General features: G+C 65.3%; 3 protein-coding genes across 5 annotated transcripts; 2 read left to right on the plus strand and 1 right to left on the minus strand.

Annotated features, from left to right (window-relative positions):
* Window positions 1-3,017: 3,017 nt before the first annotated feature.
* Window positions 3,018-6,672, plus strand: TRIM63 (tripartite motif containing 63). 3 transcript variants are annotated; one of them, XM_021534989.3, is made up of 9 exons: window positions 3,018-3,195; window positions 3,284-3,450; window positions 4,517-4,685; window positions 4,946-5,041; window positions 5,516-5,749; window positions 5,870-5,892; window positions 6,033-6,157; window positions 6,243-6,320; window positions 6,430-6,672. In XM_021534989.3, exons 1-9 carry the CDS (start codon window positions 3,037-3,039, stop codon window positions 6,438-6,440), a joined length of 1,062 nt encoding a protein of 353 aa, XP_021390664.1. In that variant the 5' UTR covers window positions 3,018-3,036; the 3' UTR covers window positions 6,441-6,672. The 3 variants fall into 3 exon arrangements, with proteins under 3 accessions (XP_021390664.1, XP_031362621.1, XP_021390665.1); XM_031506761.2 differs by having other exon boundaries at window positions 6,246-6,320; XM_021534990.3 differs by having other exon boundaries at window positions 4,520-4,685.
* A 930-nt stretch (window positions 6,673-7,602) lies between these two features.
* On the plus strand, window positions 7,603-10,411 carry SLC30A2 (solute carrier family 30 member 2). Its single transcript, XM_021535012.3, has 8 exons — window positions 7,603-7,652; window positions 7,786-7,985; window positions 8,225-8,371; window positions 8,633-8,786; window positions 8,886-9,042; window positions 9,219-9,324; window positions 9,407-9,541; window positions 10,222-10,411. The coding sequence occupies exons 1-8, from the start codon at window positions 7,603-7,605 to the stop codon at window positions 10,365-10,367; spliced, it is 1,095 nt and encodes a 364-aa protein (XP_021390687.1). The 3' UTR covers window positions 10,368-10,411.
* Window positions 10,412-10,846: 435 nt separating this feature from the next.
* Window positions 10,847-17,473, minus strand: EXTL1 (exostosin like glycosyltransferase 1). The gene is made up of 10 exons (XM_021534991.3): window positions 16,544-17,473; window positions 13,727-13,820; window positions 13,539-13,646; window positions 12,792-12,911; window positions 12,585-12,717; window positions 12,380-12,498; window positions 12,023-12,118; window positions 11,781-11,867; window positions 11,511-11,671; window positions 10,847-11,404 (listed from the first exon to the last, which is right to left on the minus strand). Exons 1-10 carry the CDS (start codon window positions 17,467-17,469, stop codon window positions 10,981-10,983), a joined length of 2,268 nt encoding a protein of 755 aa, XP_021390666.2. The 5' UTR covers window positions 17,470-17,473; the 3' UTR covers window positions 10,847-10,980.
* Window positions 17,474-26,269: the final 8,796 nt, after the last annotated feature.

Raw genomic sequence — 26,269 nt, forward strand, 5'->3', positions numbered from 1 at the left:
ACGCGAGCGCCGTGGGCGCTTAATGAGATTAATTAATTAATTAATCAATCAATGAATGACTTAAATTTCTGTTCGTTAATTAGGAATGAATTCCTGGCTGTGAAGGCGGACAGGCCCTGGCACAGCGTGCCCAGAGCAGCCTGGGACAGTGGGAGGTGTCCCCGCGGTGGCAATGAGATAAAGTAAAAATTTAACAAGAAAGAAATCTGGATTTAAGTAAAATGTGTTTTTTAGTCTAGTAACTACAGCACTAGCAAAACTACCTTAACTAAAAAAAAAAAAAATACAGATTTCCACACTAAAAAGATAAGAGACAAGAAAAACTCCTCAAACCTTAAAACAAACAAAACAGAGTGACCCAAGAATTCTTTCTGACAAAAACTAAATACAAGTGTAACTAACTGTAAGTATAACGCAAAATAAATAAAATAAATATACATAAACCTATTATAAGATTCTATGCATATAGAAGTTAGAGTAATAAAAAAAGATCAGGAGTTCTCAGGGGTGCACATGTCCATTAAAGAACAATGAGTCCCCACATGCATCCACAACACTGTGAATAAACACACCGTTCCCCACAAATCTTTATTATAATTGTGGGGTTTTAATCTTTCTCCGCGTTTCAGCATTGGATGGGACTTAAGCTCCTTCCAAAACAAACAATTCTGGGACTCTACAATTTATTGCTTGGCGTCCAGAAAAAAATGAGTAAAGCGCCCCTGTGGCCCTTGGGCGTGCCCTGGCTTGGTGTGACAGTGGCACAAGAGCTGTCGCCCCTCGCTGTTCCCTGTTCTGTGCCGTGGGTCCCTTTCCCCCTCAGGCTGCAGGGCTGGAAGTGCCCCCCATGCCCCGGGGCTGGGGGCGCAGGGCTCCCCCACCGTGGCAAAGCCACCACAGGGACATTTTGGGAGAAGCCAGGGCCACCGACTGCTCAGAGCCCTGCGAAGCCCCGGCAGAGGGAGATTCCTCCCTCAGTGGGCTCTCCGGGGTTAATTGGGAAGGATCCCGGGGGTGATTAGTGCCCGGCTCCTGCCTAAGCTGTCCCAAGCCAATTAGGGGCCAACGAGCCTCTTGTGGGTTCGGAAAGCTGCTTAGGGCATTACAGCCCCTCCGCTCCTGGGAGTCCCCTTCAGCGAGTCCAGCAGCGATTCATGAACCAATGCCATCAGGATAGGGTGCGACCCCCGCGCTGCCCTCCCGGGTGCCCACCAGCCCCGCCGTGCTGCCGGCGCCTCGCTGGCACAGCCCCGAGCGCCGCCCCGGGAACGATCCTGCCCCGTGTGCCCCGCGGCTCCCGGCGCGGCCACCCGCTCCACGCGTGAGCCGGGGCGGAGGGAGCCCAAAACACCCGCGTGGGGAGAGGAGGGGGTCCGTGCCCCCGGCACCGTGTGCTGTGCACCGCGTGTGACACATCCAGGGAGCTGGGCACCCATTTATTCATGTACCTGGTCATCCATTTATACATGTACCTGGGCATCCATTTATCCATGTGCCTCTTCATCCATTTATCCATGTACCTGTGCATCCATTTATCCATGTACCTGTGCATCCATTTATTAATATACCTGTGCATCCATTTATCCATGTACCTGTGCATCCACTTATCCATGTACCTGGTCACCCATTTGTACATGTACCTGGTCATCCATTTATCCATGTACCTGGGTACCCATTTATCCATGTACCTGTGCATCCATTTATCCATGTACCTGGGTACCCATTTATCGATGTACCTGTGCACCCATTTATCCATGTACCTGTGCATCCATTTATCCATGTACCTGGTCACCCATTTATCCATGTACCTGTGCATCCATTTATACATGTACCTGGTCACCCATTTATCCATGTACCTGTGCATCCATTTATACATGTACCTGGTCATCCATTTATACATGTACCTGGTCATCCATTTATACATGTACCTGTGCATCCATTTATCCATGTACCTGGGCATCCATTTATTAATATACCTGTGCATCCATTTATCCATGTACCTGTGCATCCACTTATCCATGTACCTGTGCATCCATTTATCCATGTACCTGTGCATCCACTTATCCATGTACCTGTGCATCCCTGCTCACCTGTGTGCTCACAGACACCTGCACCCCATACCTGCGCACCCAGGTGTCCCCCCACACCCCGTACCCGTGCACCCAGGTGCCCCCTGCACCCCATACCTGTGCAGGTACCCCCTGTACCCCGTACCTGTGCACCCAGGTGCCCCCCCACCCCGGTACCATCTCCTGCCCGCAGTCGCTGTGGGCACCGCCGCTGCCACCCCGTCCCCCCGTGGTGACCCCTGTGCCAGCCGCGCTGGCAGCTCTCCCCGCGGCCAGCGCTGGCCCCTGGCCAGCCCGGCGGGGATCGTGGCCGGGGCTGCTTCCAGCCAGGGCTGTGCTCACCCTCTGCCCCCCCAGCCGTTTCTGGGTCAGCGCTTGAACCCCAGCAGCGGAGCCAGCTGGGTCATGGCTGTGCCAGGGCCGTGCCAGGGCCGTGCCAGGGCAGCCTGAGCAGCCCCCTCTGGGTCTGGGCTCCCGGAGGAGCCCCCCAGCCCGTGCCTGGGGAGGGCACACCCCGCTGCGTGTGCCAGCCATGGGGGCTGCGTCCCTCCAGCGCACGGGGGGAGGCGTTTGCCCCCCAGATTTGCTCCTGTTTTGGGTGGGGAAAGGGACAAACTGTACGAGCCAGCCCTGCTGCGGATTTCTGGAACCGTCGCAATGTCCTCATGACCGCGGGGCTGGCGCTTGCTGCTCCGGGGTCTCGGGACGCGCAGCCGCTTGTTTACCCCGCGGCTCCCGCTCGGGCACGTCCGCGGCACGGGTGGGCAGCGCCTCCTGGACAGCCTGTGCCCATCTTGTTTACCGGCCCTTGCGGTGGCTCAGCACCGTGTGACAGCTGCTGTCCCCTGTCCCGGGACACCCGACACCGAGCCGCGACCGGCAAACGCGTGACGAGGCGGCGGCTTATAAATAGCGGGGCGAGGGGCGCCGGCGGCGAGAGCGCCGGGAGCAGAGCCCTGAGGAGCCCATGGATTTCCAAGGCGGTATCCTGCAGGATGGCAGCCCCATGGAGAGCCTGGAGAAGCAGCTCATCTGCCCCATCTGCCTGGAGATGTTCAGCAAGCCCGTGGTCATCCTGCCCTGCCAGCACAACCTGTGCCGCAAGTGCGCCAACGACGTCTTCCAGGTGAGCGGGGCCCCCGCGCCCGGCCCGGGGGGCACCGGGGTGTTGTGGGGGTACTGATGGACCCCCCGGGCTCATCTTCCCCTCCCAGGCTGCCAACCCGTACTGGCAGAGCCGCGGCAGTCTGATTTCGGGGGGCCGGTTCCGGTGCCCCTCGTGCCGCCACGAGGTGCTGCTGGACCGCCACGGCGTCTACGGGCTGCAGAGGAACCTGCTGGTGGAGAACATCATCGACATCTACAAGCAGGAGTGCTCCAGGTGGGCAGCGCGGCCATGGGCTTACGGGGACGTGGGGACACGGGGATGCCCCAGCCGTGCCCCGGCAGCAGCGCTGAGACCCCCAGAGATCGCACCTGGGGGTCTTCCTGCTCAGCCATCCCCGGTTCAGAGCTTTTCCTGACTCAAATCGCCATCAAAACCTCCCTCCCGTGACTCAAAACTTCCTCCTGCACCCAAAACTTCCTCCCCCAGCCCCATTCTCCCCTCTGCCCCAGCAGTTTGTGCCTCTGGCTGTCCCAGGGGGGTGGCAGGTCCCTGGGGGTGGTGCCAGCCGGGCACGTCCTCTGCCCCTCTTGCTGGAACATTGGCTGGCAGATAAGAGGTGTGGGGAAGGAATCCGGGCTCTGCTGCTGACAGCGGGCACCGGGGCTGATAAGGGGCAGAGGGACGGTTTGGGGGGGGCCCAGTGGGTACAAGGATGAAGCTGGGGGGGACAGAGGGGTCACGGGCTCTCGAGGCAGAGCGGTGGCCCCAGCCAGGTTCCCTGAACCGCTGTAAATATTGTGTGAGAGCCATGGGGACGGGGACGATGGCACGTGGCAGGTGTCCGTGGCTGCTGGGGGGGCCGGGGGGCCAGGCCTGTCCCTGTTTCAGGCTGCTGGCTTGTCCCCACGTCCCTCCCTGCTGTGGATGGGAGGACTGAGCTGCAGCCCCCGTCTGGGACCCCCGGCGGTTTCTGGGTGTCCCCACCCCGGTCACACGATGGGTGACAATAAATCCGGGCAGCACAGGGCTAAAATTAGGCCCTGGTGCAGCTCCTCTGGCTCGCAGCCCCCCCCGTCCCCGGTGCCACCCGCTGCCATGCCCAGCGCCACGGTGGCCTAAACTGGGACCTGCTGGGGTTTGCAGAGGTTGGTGGCTCCCAGAGGAGCAGCTGTGGGGTTGTGCCAGGGTCTGGCGTCTCTCCGATTTCGGGGTGACAGGTGGATGTGTCACCACGGTGGGGGTGATGCTGCAGTGGGGACACCGGGGTGGCGGGGGCCATCAGCCTGGTGCGGGTGTCACCGCGACGGCGATGTCACCGCGGCCGTGCCACCCTCTCCAGCAGGCCGCTGAAGAAGGGGGAGCACCCCATGTGCAAGGAGCACGAGGACGAGCGGATCAACATCTACTGCGTCACCTGCGAGGTCCCCACCTGCTCCATGTGCAAAGTCTTCGGTGCCCACAAGGACTGCGAGGTGGCCCCTCTGCAAAGCGTCTTCCAGGGACAGAAGGTGCCCTGGGGGGGGACCCGGGGGGGCTGCGGGCCATCTGCTGAGCTGGGACAGTGACAAATAACTCCGGGACTGCCTCACGGGGTATTAATAGCCCCCGGGTGACTTCGCCCAGGAGACAGACTATATTTAGAGTGGCTGCTGAGGGATGAGGGGGAGCAGGGCTGGGGACGAGCAATGGCCAGCCCGTCCCCAGGCTGGGATGGGAGAAGTTCCTGCCTCCACAGGAGTTAGAACTCCTTCTCTCTGTCGCTCACCAGACTGAGCTGAACAACTGCATCTCCATGCTGGTGGCGGGGAACGACCGGATCCAGACCATCATCTCCCAGCTGGAGGACTCCTGCCAGAGCACCGAGGTGAGGAAAGGGGGAGAGGCGTCGCTGTCGAGGCAGGACGGGAATGAGAAGACTGATCAGAAGGCTGCTGAGAGTAAAACTCGGATTTATTCAAAATACCCCGCTCTTTTATACAGAGCTTCGCAAGGATCAAATCCATTGGTTCTGAAGTGAAAACAAGCCACGCTATTGGTGTACAGTGCTTGACGCACAGTGATAGAACTTATCTATAAACAATGTGAAAAACAAGAGAGATAAAGAATTATTTACATTCTTTCCCAGCTCTTTCCCAGGCTTCTGCCTGGCTAGAAACTCTCAGTGTCTTTCTTTGACTGAATCTGAGACCCACAGAAAGGAGCCCCCCAAAACCTGACAGTGAAACCTCAGCCGGGCATGGGCGGCAGTGGGGTGGAGCCCGTGGAGCAGGGAAGCCCTGGGGTGTTGCAGGCGCTGGGGGGACGCAGAGGTGGCATCCCTTGTCCCCTGTCCCCGCAGGAGAACAGCGAGGCGGCCAAGCGGGAGCTCTGCGCTCGCTTCGACGCGCTGGCAGCGCTGCTGCAGGAGAAGAAGGCGGAGCTGCTGCAGCGCATCTCCCAGGAGCAGGCGGACAAGACCGCCTTCATCCAGAGCCTCATCTGCCAGTACAAGGAGCAGCTGGAGAAGTCCAGCCGGCTGGTGGAGACCGCCATCCAGGCAGCCGAGGAGACCGGGGGGGCCGCCTTCCTCATGGTGAGACCCCCAAACCTGCCCCGTGGCGTCCCACTGCTGGGGACGACCTGGTGGTTGCTGCTGCTTCACTCACCTCCTCCTCCTCCTCCTTCTTCTCCTCCCCCTTCTCTCCCTCCACAGAACGCCAAGCAGCTGATAAAAACGTAAGTGCTCAAACTGGGGGAATCTCCACGCTCCAGCCCCCACGGGCAGGATTTGGGGAGTGGGCGCTGCCCTGCCCCGCTGCCCCACGGTCCCCGCGGGGGGACAGGGACACGCACACACCGCTGCTCTCCCTGCCCAGCATCGTGGAGGCCTCCAAGGGCGGGCGGCTGGACAAGATCGAGCAGGGCTATGAGAGCATGGACGCCTTCTCCGTCAGCCTGGAGCACCTCACCGAGGCCGTGCGCGCCCTGGACTTCGAGCCCGGTAATTCAGCCCCCAGTGCCCCTTTACCGATTCCCCCTCCGCTTTTCCTTGTGACTCTTGGTGACCTTTGGCTGCCCTTCTGCAGCAGAGGAAGATGAGGAATACTTTGATGGGGAGGAAGAAGAGGTGGAAGAGACCGCGGCGCCCGAGAGGACAGTGATGGGTAAGGGGCAGAGCACGGCTGAGCCCACCTCCCCAGGACCCTCCAGCACCCATGGGGGAGCTCTGGGGGCTTGGGCTCTCTTTGATCACCCCATCCTCTCCCTCGGCAGCTTCCCTGTAGCCACAACAACGTTGCCGGCGCGGGAGGAACGCCCCCGGGCGCAGGATGTCCGGCACGGATTTGGGACGGGGGGGACACACGGCAGGGACCGGCAGCGTGGCGAGCCGGCGCCTGCTCCAGCACAGGACACTTTTCTATACGGGTGCAAATAGGAGAATTCCGCACGTTTTATAATTCCCTTCTTTTGTATATGATTGTCACGCATTTGAAAGTTGTGTATTTTGTAAAGAAAGCCGCTGCTTTGGGTGGTTTTTTGCTTCCTCGCCTCTCGCTCTCGGCTCGCCAGCCCCGCCGTGGGCACCGGGGATGGGTTTGCCGGGCTGGTGCCATCAGCGGTGTCCCTGCCAGCGCCCGGCGTGGCAGAGGGACACCTCCGGTGCAGCTCTTTAATTTCCAGCCTCATTAGCACCTCTGGCAGCCGCTCCTGGCCGCCCGCCCGGGATGTAACAGGTCGGCACCCGGCAGGATTTATCTCCTGGCGATGGGATGCCCTGTGCAGAGCTTGCCCTGGGCCGGAGATGTGGCACGGGGGGGCTGAGGATGCTCCAGACTGGGCCAGCCCCCGAAATGGGGATGGTCTCAGCATCGAGCCGCTGGTTTGCTGCTGACTGAGCTCAGAAATGCACCTCGGATGAAAAAAACACACCATAAATGCAAAAGTACTCCATAAATGCTTTTCTCCTGCAAAAGCATGAGTCCTGCTCAGAGGGGCCAAGGGGAAACTGAGGCAGCATCCAGAGCTGAGCCCCAAGTGCAATTAGCCCCAGGGTAATTAACGCTGCTCGCCCAGGGCGGGGCAGGAGCCGCTGCTGTGGAGGGGGGTCCAGGCTCATCCATCCCGCGGCTGGATGGAAACTGGGGGGGTTCCAAAGCGGGGAGTGGGGTCACCGTGTGCCTTTGGAGGGGACAAGGGGACCTCCCATCCCCCTCTGCACCCAGCCCGGCTGTGCAGCTCCGGGGGGCGCTCGGGGCGGGGGTCCCAGAGCGATCCCCCCGCCCCAGCAGCAGCCCGGGCCGGGCTCCGCGGGCGCTTTGCAGCCGGCTGGGCCGTCCCTCCTCCAGCCGGGATTTGCACACGAATCCCGGCTCTTCACACGAGCCAAGGCCACCGGCTGCCCCGGCGCCGGCCGCACGCCGGGGTCACCCCCCGGCCCGGAGGAGGATGGCAGCCGGCGACGAGAAGCGGCGCCTCCTGAGCGAGGGCACCGGCGGGTACGGGGGTGCCGGGGGGCTGGGGGCGCCGTGCCCCCGCTGCTGTGCCGATCCCGAGCGGGGCCGGGCCGGGGGGGAGCAGCGGGGGTCCAGCCCGCCGGCCGAGGTGCCGCAGCTCCCCTTTGGGCGGCAGGAGCTCCGCGGGGGCCGCGCACAAGGACGGGCAGGGCGCGGCGCAGGGCCAGGAGCCCGCCCTGGAGCTGGGCACACGGCGCGGCCGGCACTGCCACCCGCGGGGGGACGGCGGCCACCCCGGCCAGCAGCGGCGGGCACGCAGGAAGCTCTACCTGGCCGCTGGCATCTGCCTCTTCTTCATGGTGGGCGAAGCCGTGGGTGAGTGCTGGGCGCCCGCTGCGCTGGGGTCCCCGTGGGGTCACCCCGAGTGGCTGCCCGGAGCCCCTCTTGTCCCGATTCCCCGCTGGGGGTGCGGCCAGAGCTCCCCGTTGGTTTTCTGTGGGTCACGACACCCCCTGTGGCACGGGGGGTGCTGATCCGTGCCCAGCTCGGGGCAGGACCGCTGCCGTGTCCCCCCGATGTGCCCCCGATGTGCCCCCGATGTGCCGTGTCCGCAGGCGGGTACCTGGCACACAGCCTGGCCATCCTGACGGACGCTGCCCACCTGCTGACGGACTTTGCCAGCATCATGATCAGCCTCTTTGCGCTCTGGGTGTCCTCACGGCCCCCCACCAAAACCATGAACTTCGGATGGCACCGGGCAGGTAACGCGGTGGCACCGTCCCGGGGATGCCAGCGGGGCACCCCAGGGCGCCCTCCCCGTGTGGCCCAGGGGCTTCGGGGTGCCCTGAGGGGCCTGGGGAGCCCTGGCACAGTCCTGGCACCACGAACAAGGCAAGGCAGAGGCGCTGCCAGCCCAGGGCAAGGAGCGTCCCGGGGGTGGGCGCCGGGTGCCCGGGCGCTGCTGGGGAGGGTGCTCGGCATGGCACGGCAGCGGGGCAGCGACCTGGGGCTTCTCTCCGCAGAGATCCTGGGGGCCCTGCTCTCCGTGCTCTCCATCTGGGTGGTGACGGGGGTCCTGGTCTACCTGGGGGCGCAGCGCCTGCTCTCGGGGGACTACGACATCGAGGGCGGGGTCATGCTCATCACCTCGGCCTGCGCCGTGGCCGTCAACATCGTGTACGTGGGGGTACGGGGCTCCGGGGGTGCGGGACCCCTGCCCTCCCGGGGGAGCCCCTCCCTGAGCCCCCCGGGGTGTCAGCGGTGCCCTGCCCGCAGGATGGGGGTGGCTCTGCACCAGACGGGGCACGGGCACAGCCACGGGGCGGGCGGCGAGCCGCCCAACGCCAGCGTCCGCGCCGCCTTCGTGCACGTGGTGGGCGACCTGCTGCAGAGCCTCGGCGTCCTCATCGCCTCCTACATCATCTTCTTCAAGGTCTGGGGGTGCTGGGGGCCCAGGGGGTGCTGGGGACACGGGACAGAGGCTCCAGACAGGCACAGGGCGGGCAGAGAGGGCAGCGTGCCCGCCCTGCCGGCCCCGGTGGGGCTTTGGGGTGAGCTGGTGGTGCCGCAGGGGTCTCACCCCCTCCCACCCCCTCCCACCCTCCCCAGCCCGAGTACAAGTACGTGGATCCCATCTGCACCTTCCTCTTCTCGGCGCTGGTGCTGGGGACGACGCTGACCATCCTCCGGGACGTCCTCCTCGTCCTCATGGAGGGTAGGGACCCCCGGGGGGCAGCGGGGTCACCCACGGGTGCCGTGGGCGCCGTCCCGCGGCTGCCACGGCTCTGCCTCCGCAGGGACCCCCCGAGGGGTGGAGTTCAACGCCGTGCGGGACACGCTGCTGGCGGTGCGGGGCGTGGAGGCCGTGCACAGCCTGCACATCTGGGCTCTAACGGCGGCGCAGCCGCTGCTCTCGGTGCACATCGCCATCAGTGAGTGGCACAACGAGGGGACAGAGCCACAGGGAGTGGCACAGTGGGGGGACAGAGCCACAGGGAGTGGCACAACGAGGGGACAGAGCCACAGGGAGTGTCACAGTGGGGGGACAGGGCCACCAGGGAGTGGCACAGTGGGGGGACAGGGCCATCAGTGAGTGGCACAACGAGGGGACAGAGCCACAGGGAGTGGCACAGTGGGGGGACAGAGACACAGTGAGTGTCACAGTGGGGGGACAGGGCCACCAGGGAGTGGCACAGTGGGGGGACAGGGCCATCAGTGAGTGGCACAACGAGGGGACAGAGCCACAGGGAGTGGCACAGTGGGGGGACAGAGCCACAGTGAGTGTCACAGTGGGGGGACGGGGCCACCAGGGAGTGGCACAGTGGGGGGACGGGGCCACCAGGGAGTGGCACAGTGGGGGGACAGAGCCATCAATGAGTGGCACAGTGGGGGGACAGAGCCACAGGGAGTGTCACAATGTGGGGACGGGGTGTCAGGGCCACCAGTGAGTATCACCACGAGGGGACAGAGCCACAGTGAGTATCACAGTGGGGGGACAGAGCCACAGTGAGTGTCACAGTGGGGGGACAGGGCCACCAGCGAGTGTCACGGTGCTGGGCAGGGAGGGTCGGGGTTCCCCCCACCCCCACATCCCCGGCTTTTCCCCTGGCAGACGCGGCTGCCAGCGCGCAGGAGGTGCTGGAGGAGGCCAGCTCCCGGCTGCAGGGCGCCTTCCGCTTCCACAGCACCACCATCCAGGTGGAGAGCTACTCCGAGGAGATGCGGGACTGCCGGGAGTGCCAGCCCCCCCGCGACTGACCCGCGCCCGGGGCTGTTCACGTGCGGCAAATAAAGCAGAGCTCAGGGCGGTGAGGGGGATGTTGGCTCTGGGTGTTATCTCCGCTATCTGTAGGAGCCAAGGACAGACCCGGGGCTGTGGCAGTGTGAGTGTGGCTGCTGGAGGCCGCCTAATATTCCGTGTTTCTATTCCGCTGGGAGGAGAGCCAGCTGAACGCTCCTTTTCCCTTCTCCTCCACGAGGCAGGGAGCGCTGGGCTGCGCAGGAACTGAGGGGACCCAGCTGGAGCGAGGGAGGGAGGTCACGCACAGCTCTTATCGCTCCTCTGTTTGCCCTGGGGGAGGTGAAGGACTCTCCCTGCCCGCAGGGCCGGGGGGGCTGCCCGGGTTATTCCCGTGGTGCCGACGGCAGAAGCGTTGGAGCACCCAAAAGCTGCTGCTCCCAGCGCTCCCAGAGCGCTCCCGGTGCTCCCCCCGCACCCCACAGCCACCACCCGGATCTGCCTCTCCCCCCTCCTTTATTGCACTGCTAAAAGCCGGTAACGAGTAAAACCCCGTCAGCAGCCAGCCCGCTCCCGGGGGGCTCCGTGCCCCGGGAGCGCCGCACCGGGAGCCGGCCCCGACCCCGGCGGCCCTCACGGCCTCTCCAGGCTCGGGTACTTCTTGCGCAGGACGGACACCTGGTCCTTGAAGAGGACGGGGTCGAGGCGCAGCTGGGAGGACACCAGGGGCATGTAGCCAAACCAGTCGGCCAACTGGTTGAGGCAGTCCTGCCGCTGGGAGAAGCGCCGGGGCCCGGCCGTGCCCCCCGCCCGGGCAGCGGCGGGGTGCGGGGGGCTCCTCTGCCCGGGCGGGGGGGTCCCCGCAGCCCCATCGCTGCACCCCTCCTGCTGCGCCACCCCCTCCTTGTGCTGCTTGCGCTGGGTCACCTTGATGGGTGGCAGCTTGGTGACAGCGGCCACCAGGACGTTCATCAGGATGTCCTCGCAGGCGGCCAGCCCGTCCACCAGCTCCCGCAGCCCCGCCGACAGGTACTCGGTGAAGAGGCTGTGGTAGTACCTGCGGGAGAACGGGCTGAGGGGCAGGATGGGCGAGCCCCCGGCCCCGCAGCCCCTCCGGTCTCCGCAGCCCCTCCGGCCCCCGCAGCCCCGGCCCGGCCGGGTACCTGTGGTAGAAGGCGGCGGCCGTGAGGACCATGGAGAGCTCGTTGGTCCATTTGGAGGTGTAGCCCCAGCGCCCCTGCTCGGGGTCCCAGAAGTGGCTCTGCGTGGGGAAGCCCACGATGCGCTCGGGGAAGCTGCGCCACACCGAGAAGGCGAAGTCCACCTGGCACACGGCACGGGCACGGTGTCACCCACCGCGGGGACCTGCAGGACGCGGGGACAGCCCCGTGCTGACCCCCGAGCCTCCCAGGGAGCCGGGGCCGTGGCCTCACCTCGCTGGTGGAGAGGCTGGTGTCCTCGTCCAGGCTCAGCACCGCGTCCGTCTGGATGGCCCCGAAGGGGAAGAAGCGGTCGCTGAGCTGCGGAGGGAGGAGGGGCAGGTTGGTGCCGTGGGGTGCCTGTTCTAGCCCCCTCCCGTGTCCCTGGTCCCCTCCTGTGTCCCTGGTCCCTCCTGTGTCCCTGTTCCTGATCCCTGCCCATGTCCCTGGTCCCCTCCCGTGTCCCTGTCCCTCACCTTCCTCCTGCCCTGGACGATGCTCAGAGGCACGCTGCTCTGGGGCCATTTCCAGCTCGGGGGTGGTGGCTTCTCGCAGCTCCACAGGACCACGATCTGCAAGGGGCAGGAGAGGTGTGGCTGGAGGGGTTTGGTGAATTCTGTGTTCCAAACCGTCTCGTGGCAGTTCGGTCCAGGATAAACCCCCAGCGGTCCCACCCCTGCCCCAGAGGGCTGCAGACCTGGCTCTGCCTACCCGAAGGTGACACCACCAGGCATCCCCTCCACCCCCAAACCCAAACTCCATCCTGCAGGACCCAGCCCCGCCATCCCGCGGGATCCCTGCGAGCTGCAGACGCGGGACTCGGCTCCTCGCACCTGGGCGCAGTGCTGGGATCCAGACACGGCTTGGATGAGCCTGAGCAGGGGCTGCGACAGCGACCCTGCTTGCGAGGCCGCCCGGATGAAAGCCGTGAACTTCTTGGAGGGGCTGTAGCCTGAAGAAAAGGGTGGGGAAGGGAAAGGAGAGGTGTTGGGCACAGCCCGAGTCTGCCGTGCTCGGCCGGGGCAGGCAGGATCCTACCGTGGTGCAGGTAGTAGAAGGGAAAATCCCCGAGGTGGGTGGAGAATTCGGGCAGGACCAGGAGCCCCCCGGGCAGCGCGTTCCAGAGGAAGCGGGAGCGGGAGCGGTGCGGAGACAGGCGGTCCTTGATGATCTGCCAGAGGCAGAGCGATGCTCCCAAATGCGACCCCGGCAGCCGGGGAGGGGCGTTCGGGGTGGGGGGCTCACCTCCAGCGTGGTGTGCACGATCTTGTCCACCGAGGAGAAGTAGGCATCCCACAGGAACTGGGTCTGCTGCTGGAAGGCCAGCACGCGCTCCGGGTGGATGCAGCGCACGGCGGACGGGATCTGGGCCGGGGGAGCAGCGGGGTGCTCAGCTCAGCCTCCCCCCGCCCGGGCTCCTCGCCTCTGTCCCCCCCGGCTGTCCCAGCCATCCCACGGGTGTGCCACCCTCCTCCTGCGGGGCTGCGCTTCCTCTCCCTGGGGCAGGATGGGGCCCGGGATTCCCAAGGGTTTGGGCCCGGGAAGATCCTGCCCCCCTTCACCCCGAGATGAACAACGCCCTGGGACTGCAGCGGGAGCGGGACCCCCGTTCCAGGCTGGGTCAGACCCTCCACAGGAGCACTGCCAGGCTCACCCCCAGGCTTGGCTGGGGGCTCCACCACCACTGGCATTGGGACTGGGGGTCTGGTGGCTCTGGGATCTGGGATTTGGGTCTGTGGCTCTGGGACTGGGGGTCTGGTGGCTCTGGGATCTGGGACTGGGGGTCTGGTGGCTCTGGGATCTGGGATTGGGGGTCTGGTGGCTCTGGGATCTGGGACTGGGGGTCTGGTGGCTCTGGGATCTGGGATTTGGGTCTGTGGCTTTGGGACTGGGGGTCTGGTGGCTCTGGGATCTGGGACTGGGGGTCTGGTGGCTCTGGGATCTGGGACTGGGGTCTGGTACCCAGCATGGGGCAGGATCTGGGCCCGGTACCTGCAGCAGGAGCCTCTCGCTGCCCACCACAGCAGCTTTGCCCCAGTCGATGGCCTCGGCGAAGGGCAGCTCCCAGCCGTCACTCAGCAGCACCGGGATGCAGGCGGCCTGTGGAGGGACCCCGCAGGCTGGGACAGAGCCCCCGGGCCCCGGCGAAGGGATCCCCCATCCCCCTGGCCACCCCGTACCTGCAGAGCCTCGAGGAAGCGGAAGGAGCCCAGGCGCCTGCCCCGGGGCACGATGCAGAAGGTGGAGTTGTGCAGCAGCTCCTGGTAGTCAAACCTGGCGTGGGAGATGGGGTGGGGGTCAGGCATGGCCCCCTCCCCTCCTGTGACATCCCACAGGTGCTGCTGGCACCTGCCAGGTGTGGAGCCAACCCAGGGCAGTGTTAGAGTCACTTTGGATTGATTTTGCCTCTGAACATCCCTGGATTTGTGGGAGCAGAGATCTCCTGGGTGCTGCAGGGATGGATCTGGGCATCCCTTAAAGAGGAGAGCGGTCAGGAAGGGACCCCAGTGCCCTTTGAAGACACGACCCAGCTCTTCCCACCCTCCAGCAATGACACCTCACACAAAGCCACCACCCAAACCCCCAAGCCCGAAACTGCGGCGGCTCCCGTGCCGTGCCCAGGCTTGCTGGGCAGGACCGGCCCTGCCTGCCCTGGCAGCGTTCGGGGGGGGGCAGTGGGTGCCGGCAGCGCGGCCCCCCCGGCCCTGGGGCTCTCAAAGCCCCTTCTGTGCCGCGCTGGGGAGAGGCTCGGCCGCTGCCGGGTCCCTGCGGCCGCGCCGGAAAATCCAATATTGACTTTAGGTCGGGACAGACCCCGTCTGTTCCTGCCCGCGGGGAGGGGCAGCCGGTCCCGGATGGGCTGGGGGGGACTCGCACGGTCCAGCCGGGTGGCTGGGAGGCCAAAAAGAGCCCCTGCAGTGTGTCGGTGCCAGGAGGAAGGGTGCCCCTGCGGTGGCTGGGTGCTGGTGCCAGGCTGGGAGTTGAGGCTGTGTCACCCCCGTGGGTGCCGGAGCACTCTGGCACGTCCCAGCGCTCCGGCATGTGGGAAATCAGCCCCGATGCCAAGGCACAGAGTTTCACAATAAAATCTGCCTCTGGATGAACCTCCCCAAGGTCTCCAAAGGATGCCAAAACCTTTGACCCGTTAACGCTCAAACTCCCGGCCGGGAGGGGTGACAGCGCCCAGATCCCGCACGAAACCTCAGCAGCGACAGCCACATCCCCGGGACCAGACCCGGCTGTCACCTCTCCTCGGGGACCCCGAACCCTGCCGTGACCCCCGGCAGCTCCGGGGGCCGGCTGGGCAGCGGGACCGGGCCGGGGGGCCGGCGGCGGGCGCGGTGGGGCGGCTGGCGCCGGCCGGGCTGCGGGGCCGAGGGCTCCCGCTGGAAACGCTCCGCTCCCGACGCGCTGCGGTTTCCGGGCGATCGCCGTCAGGGCTTCCTTGTTTTGTCAGGAGCCGCGCTCCCTTCGCCAGGCCCCTCCGCGGCTCCGGCCGGGCACGGTGCCACCGGCAGCGGCGGCTCCGCAGAGCCTTTCCCAGCCCGCGCTGACTGCTCCGAACGCGGGGCAGCGGGGCCACAAGCCGCCCTTTATCCCAGAACAGACCCGGCTTGTTTGGGGCACGAGGAGGAGGATGGAGCACCCAGCAGAGCCTTCCTCCGCTCCCCCGGCTGCCGGCGCCGTGCCAGCACCCAAGGCGCCGGGTGACCGGGGCCGCCGGGGTCCCGCTCTGTGCCCTCCCCGGGCAGGAGGGCACCGGTCCCCGCGGGAGCTCGGGCAGAGCTGGCCCTGCGTGACACCGATGGCTTTGTGGGTCCCACAGGGACGAGCAGGGTGGCGGGGGCTCGGGGTCACACGCGAGCACGCTGCCGCGTGTTCCCCGTGGATCCGCCGGCCAAAGCCGTCCTGGGAGAGGTGCAAATCTCGCTGTGTTTGCAAACAGCATTAGGGGATTACCTGGCTGGGCGGATGGGGGGAATTCTCCTCCCGCTGCCCCTTGGCACAGCGTGGGGCTGACCTTGGGCCCCCCGTCCTGCCCACGCCCCTGTCCTGAGATGCCCCATCCCAAAGAGACTTGGCCACGAGTGCTGACCCTGCTGGGCTGGTGGCACCTCCAGACAGGGCCATGTGGTGCCTGACCCATCCCAAAGCCCTGGCTAATCCCAGTGCCAGCACCCCAGCTCCACTTTTACCTCCCAGCACCTCCTAAGATGCTTTGAGGATGATGCCCAGCGTGGCCTCTCCCCATCTGCTCTCCAGCTGAGTGGCTGGGGGATGTCCCCAGGCAGTGGGATGGGGACCTGCCTGTTGTCTGCGGGATGGGCTCTGTGTTTACCGGCCCTGGATTCGGCAGCTGGTGGGGGGTCCCAAGTAGTCGGATGGGGAGGTGAGGAGCTGGCATGTGTCTCTACAGGATGGAACCCCCAAACTCACAGAACTTCGTACCCTCAATTTTTCCACCAGTGTGTCTATCCCACGCTGCTGCCGCCGTGCTCATTTGTGATGGGGGATGCAGGGGAACCCCCACCCACTGCCACCAGTTAAGCTCGGGGCTGCCCACACTGGGACACCCACAGACCCGCCAGTTTTGTGGGATTTTCAGTGGAGCCAGTGATGGGGGGGGGGATGTTTTGGGCTCATCTCCAAGAGAAACGTTTATGTTGGGGGAGAGCGGGAGGGGGGAGAAGAAAAGCGTCATTCATCAGCGTTGGGAAAAAGGGAAATCGTATTAGAGGCGGTGGCAGCGATTGCAGATAAGAGCCGCTCTCGGCAGATTACTCCAACTTTAATACAGAGCAGGAAAGCCCTGAGCAGTCAGCGCCTCGCTCCCCACCGTGCAATGAAACCCTCATCCCCCTCAGGAGAACCCAAAACTTCCCTCTCCGGAGGTCCAGGTGCCACGGACGGTCAGAGCTGCACCCCGCAGAGAGGCAGGAACATTTGTGGGGTGCCCCCTCTACCCCAGACCCCCCTTCCCCCCATCTCCGACTCACCTTTCGTAGTCGACGTTGTCCTTGTCACAGCGCGTGTCCTTGTGCTTCTCCCAGTCCTTGCCGTGCTTGCAGGTGGTGAGGGAGATGATGTCCTTCCCGTTGTGGATGTGGTGCAGCGCGTTCCTCGTGCCGGAGCCGATGCCGGTCAGGTACCGCTTCCCCTTGAACACCAGCAGGTATTTCTTTTTGGGGGGCAGCGAGCCCCGGCGCAGCCGGCCGCCGCGCTGCGGGTGCTCCCTGGGGAACAGAGGGATGGAGACGTCGAAGCCGGGTCGGAAGCCGCGCGTGTCGAAGCTGGCTTTGGCCAGGATGGCCTGGCCGCTGTCGAAGCCCAGCTCGCCGCTGTAGCCGGGCCAGGTGCCCGAGTAGAGGTTGAAGATGAGGTGGTTGCGGCCGCCGTTCCAGAGCGGGAAGCCGCGGATTTTCTCATCCACGTCCCGCACGTAGTGGCCCGAGAGGTGGTCGCGGTCCAGCGTGTCGATGCCGAGCACGAACAGACAGGCTTCCTCGGGCTTCAGCGTGTGGTAGCGGGAGCGCTCGATGGAGCTGAGGATTTTGCTGTAGGTCTCCGAGACGGGCTGGCCCCGCTCCTGGGGGTAGGTGAACACTTTGAAGCCGTGCCTCTCGCACCTGGAGAGGTCGAAGCAGGTTTCCATCCGGCATCTGCTGCTCCTGGAGCCGCTCAGCCACGCCGCCCGCCGCTCCCGGGGGGACAGCGGGGAAGGGTCCCCATCCCTCTGCAGCTCCTCGGGGTCCGCGAAGCTTTGGAGGAGGGAGCGATCCGTCCAGCGGGGCCAGCTCCTCCGGGCTTCTGCTTTCCTCCCGGAAAAGAAAGCGAAACGGCGCAGCTGATCCCCTCCAAAGAAGAAAAGCAGGAGCCAAGAGGCAAGGAAAGTCAGGAAAATGTATTTCTTCCTGGTCTGCATAGGTTCACATGCAGCCCCAGCTCCTCATCGGGCTCAGGTGGGTGCCAGAGTCCGGTCAGAGGCTCCCAGCCCCGAGTGGGTGGTGGGACGGCTCCTGGCCCAGGTACTGTCCTGTGTCCTTGCAGTCTGTGACAATGCCACTTTCTGCCCGCTCTGCCCAGGGCTGCGCTGGCTTTCTCGGGACCGTCCCGGTGTCTGGCCGCAGAGCAGAGCCCGGTGCCCCGGTGTCCCAGCCGCTCACTTCTCCGGGCCCCCGAGCCGCGACAATGACATTTCCATCGCTTGACCCAGCTTCAAATCCCTGGAGAAAGGGAGAGGTCGCGTCGTCACCGTCCTGTCGCCGCCAACTGTGTCACCACAAGTGGCTCCACACATCCCTGCGGCGGGACTCCCCTCCCAGCTCCCTTGGGAATAAAACCCTGGGAATAAACCCTCCCGCAGCCGCCGGAGCCCCCCTCTCTCCCCTGCCCCTTCCCTGCCCGGTGCCCCCGTTACCTTCGGGGACTCGCGGCCCCGGCTGGGTGTCGGGCCGCCGTGTCCCGGAGCACCGATCGCCGGCTGCCCGCGGCTCCGGGCTGCATCCCCGGCCGGGGAAGGCGGCGGAGCAGCCGCCGAGCCGCCCCGCCGGGCTCCCGGTGCGCGGCCGGGCGGGAGGCTCCGCACAGCCCCGCTCCCGGGGCTGGGGCGCTGGCGTGTGCGCCCCCCTTGCCACCTTGTCCGTCTGTCCCTGCGCTGGGTTCTCTGTCCCCGTGTCCCCCCGGTGTCTGTCCAAGACCCCGGCTGCTCTCCGCTGTCCTCCTGTCCCTCCCGGGACTGGTGTCCCTTGTCCGTCTGTCTGTCCCGTCCGGGGCTAACCGCCCCGCTGTCCCCTGCCCGCTTCAGAACTGGCTATGCCCTGTCCGTCTGTCTACCCGGGACTGCGTGTCCCCTGTCCCCTCCCAGATCTGGCTGTCCCTCGCCCGTCCGTGTGTCTGTCCCGCCCAGGGCTGGCTGTCCCGCGTTCCCTCCGGGAGCTGGCAGCGCGCGGTCCGCCTGTCAGTGCCGGCGGGGCTGGCTGTGCCCCTGCCGGTGTGGCTGTCCCCGTGTCCGTGCCCGTGTCCGTGTCCGTGTCCGTGTCCGTGTCCCCCCGCGCCCCACGTGCCCCCCCGCCCGCATTTGCCACACGGCGCCCGGCCCCGCCCCCTCCGCGCCGCGCCCCGCCCCCGCCCTCCCATTGGCTGCCGGCCCACGGGATGGGCGTGTCCGTGCCATTGGCCACGCCCACCGGGGCTCTCGGGGGGCCGGGGCTGAGCGGGGACCGACCCCGACCCCCGTGTCCCCCTGTCCCCATGTCCCTGTGTCCCTCTGTCCCCATGGACCCCTGTCCCCCTGTCCCCATGGACCCCTGTCCCCATGTGCCCATGGACCCCTGTCCCCGTGTCCCCATGGACCCCTGTCCCCGTGTCCCCCTGTCCCCATGTCCCTGTGTCCCCATGGACCTCTCTCCCCATGGACCCCTGTCCCCCTGTCCCCACGGACCCCTGTCCCCACGGACCCCTGTCCCCATGTGCCCATGGACCCCTGTCCCCGTGTCCCCATGGACCCCTGTCCCCGTGTCCCCATGGATCCCTGTCACCATGGACCCCTGTCCCTGTGTCCCCCTGTCCCCGTGTCCCCAAGGACCCTTGTCCCCGTGTCCCCATGGACCCCTGTCCCCTGTCCCCATGGATCCCTGTCCCCATGGACCCCTGTCCCCGTGTCCCCATGGATCCCTGTCCCCACGGACCCCTGTCCCCATGGACCCCTGTCCCCATGGACTCATGTCCCTGTGTCCCCGTGTCCCCCTGTCCCCGTGTCCCCATGTCCACCCGTTCCCGTGTCCCCTTGTCCCTGTGTCCCCTTTGTGTCCCCCCGTGTCCCGGGGGCAGCGATAGGGTGCCAGCCCAGCTCAGAGTGGGGAGTCAGGAGCAGGAGCCAAGCAGGAACGTGGCCCGAGTTAATCCCGTTACGGACGGTCCCTGTGCTCACCGTGAGCCCGGTGTGGGGGTCCCCGCAGAACCAGGACCCCGGGGTTCCCCCGTGAGCCCCCCAGCGCCCTGGGCTCAGCCTGAAGCAAGAGCAGGCTGTCCCCAAACAACCCCCCGAGCTGTCGCTGTCACCTCCACCCAGGACCCTCTCCCAGGGTGGCTTTGCCGGGGTAATTTGGGGGTGCTGGGGGGGCTGACCCCGTTCCCCGAGCCGGGCGTGGGCTGGGCCCGGCAGCACGGACAGGTCGGGGCTCGTCTCTCCCGCCCCGTCCCGGCATCCGCGGCCACGGCAGCCGCCCTCGCCCTGCCCCGCCGGCCGGGCAAGCCGGGACCGGAGCGCTGGATGCCGGCCACGGGTGTGACAGCCCGGCCGGCCCCCGCCTGCGGCTCCTCGATGCCTGAGAGCACGGGCTGCGGTCCCCTGTCCTGCCCCAGCCCCGGGGGACACAGCCAGTGGCAATCCCGGCGCTCTGTCCGGCGCCCAGCGCGTGCCTCAGTTTCCCCAGTCACCCACGGGAGCCTGGAGTGGGGCTGTGAGTGTGGGAGCTTGGTAGAGACGGTTTTCACCAAATCTTTGGGGATTTGTTTGCCAGCCTGGCTGGCTCGGCCCCGCAGGGAATTAATCCCCGGCCGCAGAGGGGATTACTGGGGACCGGGGCTGCTTTAGCTCCAGAAAGAGGATTAAGGAAAGGACAGGGAACGTGGGGATGGGCAGTGGGAGCCCCAGAGCACCGCTGGCCTCTGGGGGGGACAAGGGGACAGTCCTGGGGACAGGAACTCGGCTGGGTCCTGTCCTGGTGCCACTGGGAGCTGTGGTTTTATAGTTGGTGTCCTGTACTGGTGTCACTGGGAGCTGTGGTTTTTTGGTTGGTGTCCTGCACTGGTGTCACTGGGAGCTGTGGTTTTTTGGTTGGTGTCCTGTACTGGTGTCACTGGGAGCTGTGGTTTTTTGGTTGGTGTCCTGCACTGGTGTCACTGGGAGCTGTGGTTTTTTGGTTGGTGTCCTGTCCTGGTGTCACTGGGAGCTGTGGTTTTTTGGTTGGTGTCCTGTACTGGTGTCACTGGGAGCTGTGGTTTTTTGATGGTGACACCGGGAGCTGTGTCCTGTACTGGTGGCTACTGGGAGCTGAAGTCCAGGGGCACGGGAGGCACTGGGAGCCGTGGGGCAGAGTTCACTGGGGCGTACTGGGAGCTGTGACCCGCTGTACTGGTGGGTGCGGGCAGGGGGATACTGGGAGCCACTGGGAGCTGGGAGGGCACAGAGGGAAACTTGGAGCTGGGAGAGCCCTGGAAGCTTGGGCGGGGCACTGGAGCTGCAGAGGAGCTCGGGCTGGGGGCACTGGGAGCTTTTGGGCTGGAACTGGGAGGCACTGGGAGCTGCGGGGAGCAGTGGGAACTGGGAGCTGGGGGTCAGCGGGAACTGGGGGACAACTGGGAGCTGCGATGGAGGCTGGGGGCGCTGGGGGAGCGCTGGGAGCTGCAGGGACTGGGAAGCGCTCCGGGCACTGGGAAGCGCTGGGGTCTGTAGTCCAGCTGCGCGTACTGGGAGCTGTGGTCCGGACCGGGGCCATACTGGGAGATGCGGTCCCTAGCCGGGGCCATACTGGGAGGTGTGGTCCGGGGTCGGGGCCATACTGGGAGCTGTGGTCCGGGCCGGGGCCATACTGGGAGGTGTGGTCCCGGGCCAGGGTCATACTGGGAGGTGTGGTCCGGGGTCGGGGCCATACTGGGAGGTGTGGTCCCGGACCGGGGCCATACTGGGAGGTGTGGTCCGGGGCCGGGGCCATACTGGGAGGTGTGGTCCGGGGCCGGGGCCATACTGGGAGGTGTGGTCCGGGCTCCCAGCGCGTACTGGGAGGTGTGGTCCGGGGTCGGGGCCATACTGGGAGGTGTAGTCCGGTGCCGGGGCTATACTGGGAGCTGTAGTCCGGACCGGGGCCATACTGGGAGGTGTAGTCCGGGCTCCCAGCGCATACTGGGAGGTGTGGTCCCGGGCCATACTGGGAGGTGCGGTTCCCAGCCCCGGGCGCTGCTGGAAGCTGTAGTTGGGCGCTGCGGGGTGCGGGGTCCCGTCCCTGGGGGTGCCAGGGGGTGCCCCCCTCTGCCGGGGGGACAGGACCCGCAGCAGGGTGCCCGTGCAGGAGGAACGGGGCGATCTCACCCCCGAGCAGCCCCCAGGGGCTGTGCCCCGGGAATGCCAGGGCAGGGGGGGCACTGGGGGTCGCTGCGGTCGCTGCCCGGGCTCTGGGCAATGGCAGAGGGGTGGGCAAAGGAGGAGGGAGCGGGTCGGGGTCCCTGGGGGGGGGGACAGGCGCTGACCGCGTGTCTCCGGCCAGGCTCGGCTGCGGCGGCATGGGGGGGATGCTGGCGCTGCCCCCGGGGCAGGGACCCCACCAGGTGGGCTGCACGGATGTCATGGTGGGCAACACGCGGCAGGTACGGGGATGGGCACAGCGATAAATGGGCACAGGGACATGCTTCCAGGTGGCTGCGGCCAGCTGGTTTTGGACGTGGCCACCATCCTCTGTGTCCCTCAGGGGCTCTTCCTCCGCCTCTTCTACCCGTGCCTGCCCCGGGCAGGGGCCACGGAGCCGCTTTGGGTCCCTCGCCCCGAGTACTGCGGGGGCCTGGCCGATGCCGCCCTCGGCCGCCGCTGGTGCTCCACCCTGCTCGGTGTAGGGCTGTGGGATGGGATGGGATGGGATGGGATGATGGGATGGGATGGGACGGGACGGGATGGGATGGGATGGGATGGGATGGGATGATGGGATGGGATGATGGGATGGGATGGGACGGGACGGGATGGGATGGGATGGGATGGGATGGGATGGGATGGGATGGGATGGGATGATGGGATGGGATGATGGGATGGGATGATGGGATGGGATGGGACGGGACGGGATGGGATGGGATGGGATGGGATGGGATGGGATGGGATGGGATGGGATGGGATGGGAAGCAGCCCAGCCGGGCTGTGCAGCACGGAGAGCGGCGCTGCTGCCCACAGGGACGCGCTGGCAGCGGCAGTAAAGCTTTGGAGGCGCCGGCAGCACATCCCGGGCCACGGCGGGGATGTCACGGGTGCTTTTTGCGGCGTGTCCGGCCCTCGGCCGTGCCGAGGAAGGGCTGGAGCCGGGGGAGCTGCAGGGATTCGTGCTGGGCTGGCAGAGCAGCGGGAGCAGCCGCCCGGTCCGGCCCCATCGTCCCCGCCGCCCGCCCGGGGACACGCGCGGGTGGCGGCGGCTCCGTCCTCGGCCGTCCCCGAGAGGAGCTGCAGGCGACAGCGGGGACAGAGCGCCAGCAGAGCCCGTTCCCGGGGAGCAGGGCACGGGCAAGCAGCGCCGGTGCCGGAGTTATCGGTGGCACCGTGGCGGCAGCGTCCTCACCTGCCTGGCACTGCGGGAAGGAGGAGCCCTGGCGCTGGGGGGCTCCGGGGTGGCCTGGGGGGACAATCCCAGCAATGGGGACATCCCCCAGCGGTGGGGACAATCCCAGCAGAGGGGACAATCCCAGCAGAGGGGACATCCTGAGCTGTCACGACATCATTCCCATGTCTCCTCCGCTCCGCAGTGACACACAAAGGAATGCTGTGGATGCAGCCACAGCACCCTGCCGCTCTGAAGCCTCCCAGATAGGATTTTTTTCGGTGTTTTACGGGGACAGGGCCGTGCTGGGGTGGCCGGGGGACATCCAGAGCCCGGCAGGTCCCGGCTGAGCAGAGAGAGGCAGAAATCAAATCCCATTTTCCTGCCGGCAGCGGGCTGGGAATTCTGCAGGGCTCTTCTGGAAAACCTTGGGGAGGGGGTGGCAGCCGCCGGCTCTGCTCGGGGGGCTCTGCCGTTAACCCTTCGGCTCCCGGGGGGCTCTGCCGTTAACCCTTCGGCTCCCGGGGTCTCACTGCCCGCCCGCTGCCCCTGGAGCCGGGGGAGCAGGGGGGATGCTCCTCTCCGGCCCCACATCCCTCCCGGAGCCGCCGCCGCCACACCCCACAGCGGTTCTGCGCCTCGGAAGGAAAATCCTGCCAGAAGAGAGACCCAAAAAGCGCCGGGGCGGGGCAGACCCGCTCCTCTCCGTGTCCCGTGGGGTGATGTGGCTGCAGGGCGCTCTCCTCATCCCCCGGCTCGCTGTCCCCGCTGAAATCCAGCCCCGAGCCGCCCCCGGGATGCTCCTCCCGGTCCAGCCGGGGGGATGCGGCAGGAATCGCCGGGAAGGTTTTCCCTGGAATGCTCCGATCGCAGCCGCTGGGACGCGTGGGGCTGGGAATTGTTCCTCACAAAGCCGAGGAAAGCTGTGGGATGAGATAAAGAATAAAGCCGGTTTCACAGGGAAAGCAGAAGCTGCGTGTGCAAGCAGGGGGAAGCCAGGAATTCATCCCCTCCTTCCCATGGGATTCATTCCCGGGAATTCATCCCCAGGAATTCATCTCCTCCTTCCCATGGGCAGGGATTCATTCCCAGGAATTCATTCCCAGGAATTCATCCCCTCCTTCCCATGGGATTCATTCCCGGGAATTCATCTCCTTCTTCCCATGGGCACGGATTCATTCCCAGGGATTCATTCCCAGGAATTCATCCCCTCCTTCCCATGGGCACGGATTCATTCCCAGGAATTCATCCTGGGCAGGGATTAATTCCCAGGAATTCATCCCCTCCTTCCCATGGACAGGATTCATTCCCAGGGATTAATTCCCAGGAATTCATCCCCTCCTTCCCATGGGATTCATTCCCAGGAATTCATCTCCTCCTTCCCATGGGCAGGATTCATTCCCAGGAATTCATTCCCAGGAATTCATCCCCTCCTTCCCATGGGATTCATTCCCAGGAATTCATCTCCTCCTTCCCATGGGCAGGATTCATTCCCAGGGATTCATTCCCAGGAATTCACGCCCAGGGGTTCAGCCGCTCCCGAAGGTGAGCTGGGAAGACAAAGCCACCCCTCAGTGTCCCCCTCTCATCCCGGTTTCTATCCTGACACGGTTTGGGACATCCCGGGGTCGGTCAGGGCTGGCTGTCCCACCTGTGTCCCCCCAAACTCCCCGAGCACCCCCAGGCTGGTCCCTGGGGGTGGCAGCAGGAGCAGGAGAGGCCTTGGCCCGGTTCAGAGGCTGCTCAGACACAACAAAACCTCTTTGTGTTGTTGTGTTGTCGGCCCTGCCTTCAGCACCAACCCAAACACGGCCCCAGGCTGGTCTTTGCACCGCGATTAACCCTGCCCGGCCCGGAGGCAGCACATCCCCCACCCTGCGGGGCCGGGCCATTCCCGGGCCATTCCCGGGCCATTCCCGGGCCATTCCCAGGCCATTCCCAGGGCATTCCCAGGCCATTCCCGGGCCATTCCCGGGCCATTCCCGGCCCATTCCCAGGCCATTCCCGGGCCATTCCCGGCCCATTCCCGGGCCATTCCCGGCCCATTCCCGGCCCATTCCCGGGCCATTCCCGGCCCATTCCCGGCCCATTCCCGGCCCATTCCCGGGCCATTCCCGGCCCATTCCCGGCCCATTCCCGGGCCATTCCCGGCCCATTCCCGGGCCATTCCCGGCCCATTCCCGGGCCATTCCCGGGCCATTCCCGGCCCATTCCCGGCCCATTCCCGGCCCATTCCCGGCCCATTCCCGGCCCATTCCCGGGCCATTCCCGGGCCATTCCCGGCCCATTCCCGGGCCATTCCCGGGACATTCCCAGGCCATTCCCGGGACATTCCCGGGCCATTCCCAGGCCATTCCCGGGCCATTCCCGGGCCATTCCCGGCCCATTCCCGGGCCATTCCCGGCCCATTCCCAGGCCATTCCCGGGCCATTCCCGGGCCATTCCCGGCCCATTCCCAGGCCATTCCCGGGCCATTCCCGGCCCATTCCCGGGCCATTCCCGGCCCATTCCCAGGCCATTCCCGGGACATTCCCAGGCCATTCCCGGGACATTCCCAGGCCATTCCCGGGCCATTCCCGGGCCATTCCCAGGCCGTTCCCAGGCCATTCCCGGCCCATTCTCGGGCCATTCCCGGGACATTCCTGCTGCAGCCGGCCCAGACCACTCCGGAGGATTGGTGGCACAGAGCAGGAGCCCAGGTTAGCCCGGGATGGGATCCACCTCCAGGGGTTGGGTTGGGATGTGAGCTCGGGGGTTTCGCACCCCTAAACCCAGAGGGATTTTGGTTCTCAGGGATGTGCGGAGAAAACTGCAGCCCCGTTCTGCTGGAACTCAAAATGTCCCTCAGACATTTTTGGAGATTCCAGGCCTTGGTCAGAAGCATTTGAGACCCTGGCAGGCACCTGGAAACAGCTGTGATTTTGAGTTTGAGCCATGGAATGAGTTACCAACTTTGGAGGTGGAACAAGCAGTCACAAAGGGTTAGATAGGATAGTAAAAGTAGTTACAAAACAGAGGGGAAATTTTTTTAGTATTGTACAGGGGGGTTTTAGCACCTGTACAGGGGGTTTTTACTTTGTACATGGGGGTCAGAAGTTCTAAGATGGAGGAAAGTGGGCTGATCCTGTTCTTCCTCCTTCTTCTTCCTCACCTCCATGTTCTTGGTGATGTTGGCACTCACAGGTTGGTTTAGAGTAGAAAAGCACTTTGTAATATAGGTAGTAGGAATTGGGGGAAAACTATAAACATGTAATAGGTAATATATCATATAAAAGAGAGCAGCAGCCCTGGGCAGGGGTCAGAGAGGATGTCAGGGTGTGTGTGTGCCTCTGCCTGAGCTGGGAGCAAACCACAGCAGCCCCAGAAGAAAATCTTTTAGATAACTCACAATAAACTGCCTTGAGACCAAACAGCAAGAGCCTGAGCAGT

This window comes from Lonchura striata, chromosome 26 (assembly GCF_046129695.1).
Source record: "Lonchura striata isolate bLonStr1 chromosome 26, bLonStr1.mat, whole genome shotgun sequence".
Classification (NCBI taxonomy): Eukaryota; Metazoa; Chordata; class Aves; order Passeriformes; family Estrildidae; genus Lonchura; species Lonchura striata.

Excerpts from the sequence above, each read along its gene's own strand:
- TRIM63 (XM_021534989.3), top strand. The coding sequence starts at position 3,037 with ATGGATTTCCAAGGCGGTATCCTGCAGGATGGCAGCCCCATGGAGAGC. Across the intron at positions 3,196-3,283 it reads GCGCCAACGACGTCTTCCAG|GCTGCCAACCCGTACTGGCA; the intron begins GTGAGCGGGGCC and ends TTCCCCTCCCAG. Across the intron at positions 5,750-5,869 it reads GGGGGGCCGCCTTCCTCATG|AACGCCAAGCAGCTGATAAA; the intron begins GTGAGACCCCCA and ends CTCCCTCCACAG.
- SLC30A2 (XM_021535012.3), top strand. The coding sequence starts at position 7,603 with ATGGCAGCCGGCGACGAGAAGCGGCGCCTCCTGAGCGAGGGCACCGGC. Across the intron at positions 7,653-7,785 it reads CTGAGCGAGGGCACCGGCGG|GAGCTCCGCGGGGGCCGCGC; the intron begins GTACGGGGGTGC and ends TTTGGGCGGCAG. Across the intron at positions 9,542-10,221 it reads CTCGGTGCACATCGCCATCA|ACGCGGCTGCCAGCGCGCAG; the intron begins GTGAGTGGCACA and ends TTCCCCTGGCAG.
- EXTL1 (XM_021534991.3), bottom strand. The coding sequence starts at position 17,469 with ATGCAGACCAGGAAGAAATACATTTTCCTGACTTTCCTTGCCTCTTGG. Across the intron at positions 13,821-16,543 it reads GACAACGTCGACTACGAAAG|GTTTGACTACCAGGAGCTGC; the intron begins GTGAGTCGGAGA and ends CTCCCACGCCAG. Across the intron at positions 12,912-13,538 it reads GCGAGAGGCTCCTGCTGCAG|ATCCCGTCCGCCGTGCGCTG; the intron begins GTACCGGGCCCA and ends CCCCCGGCCCAG.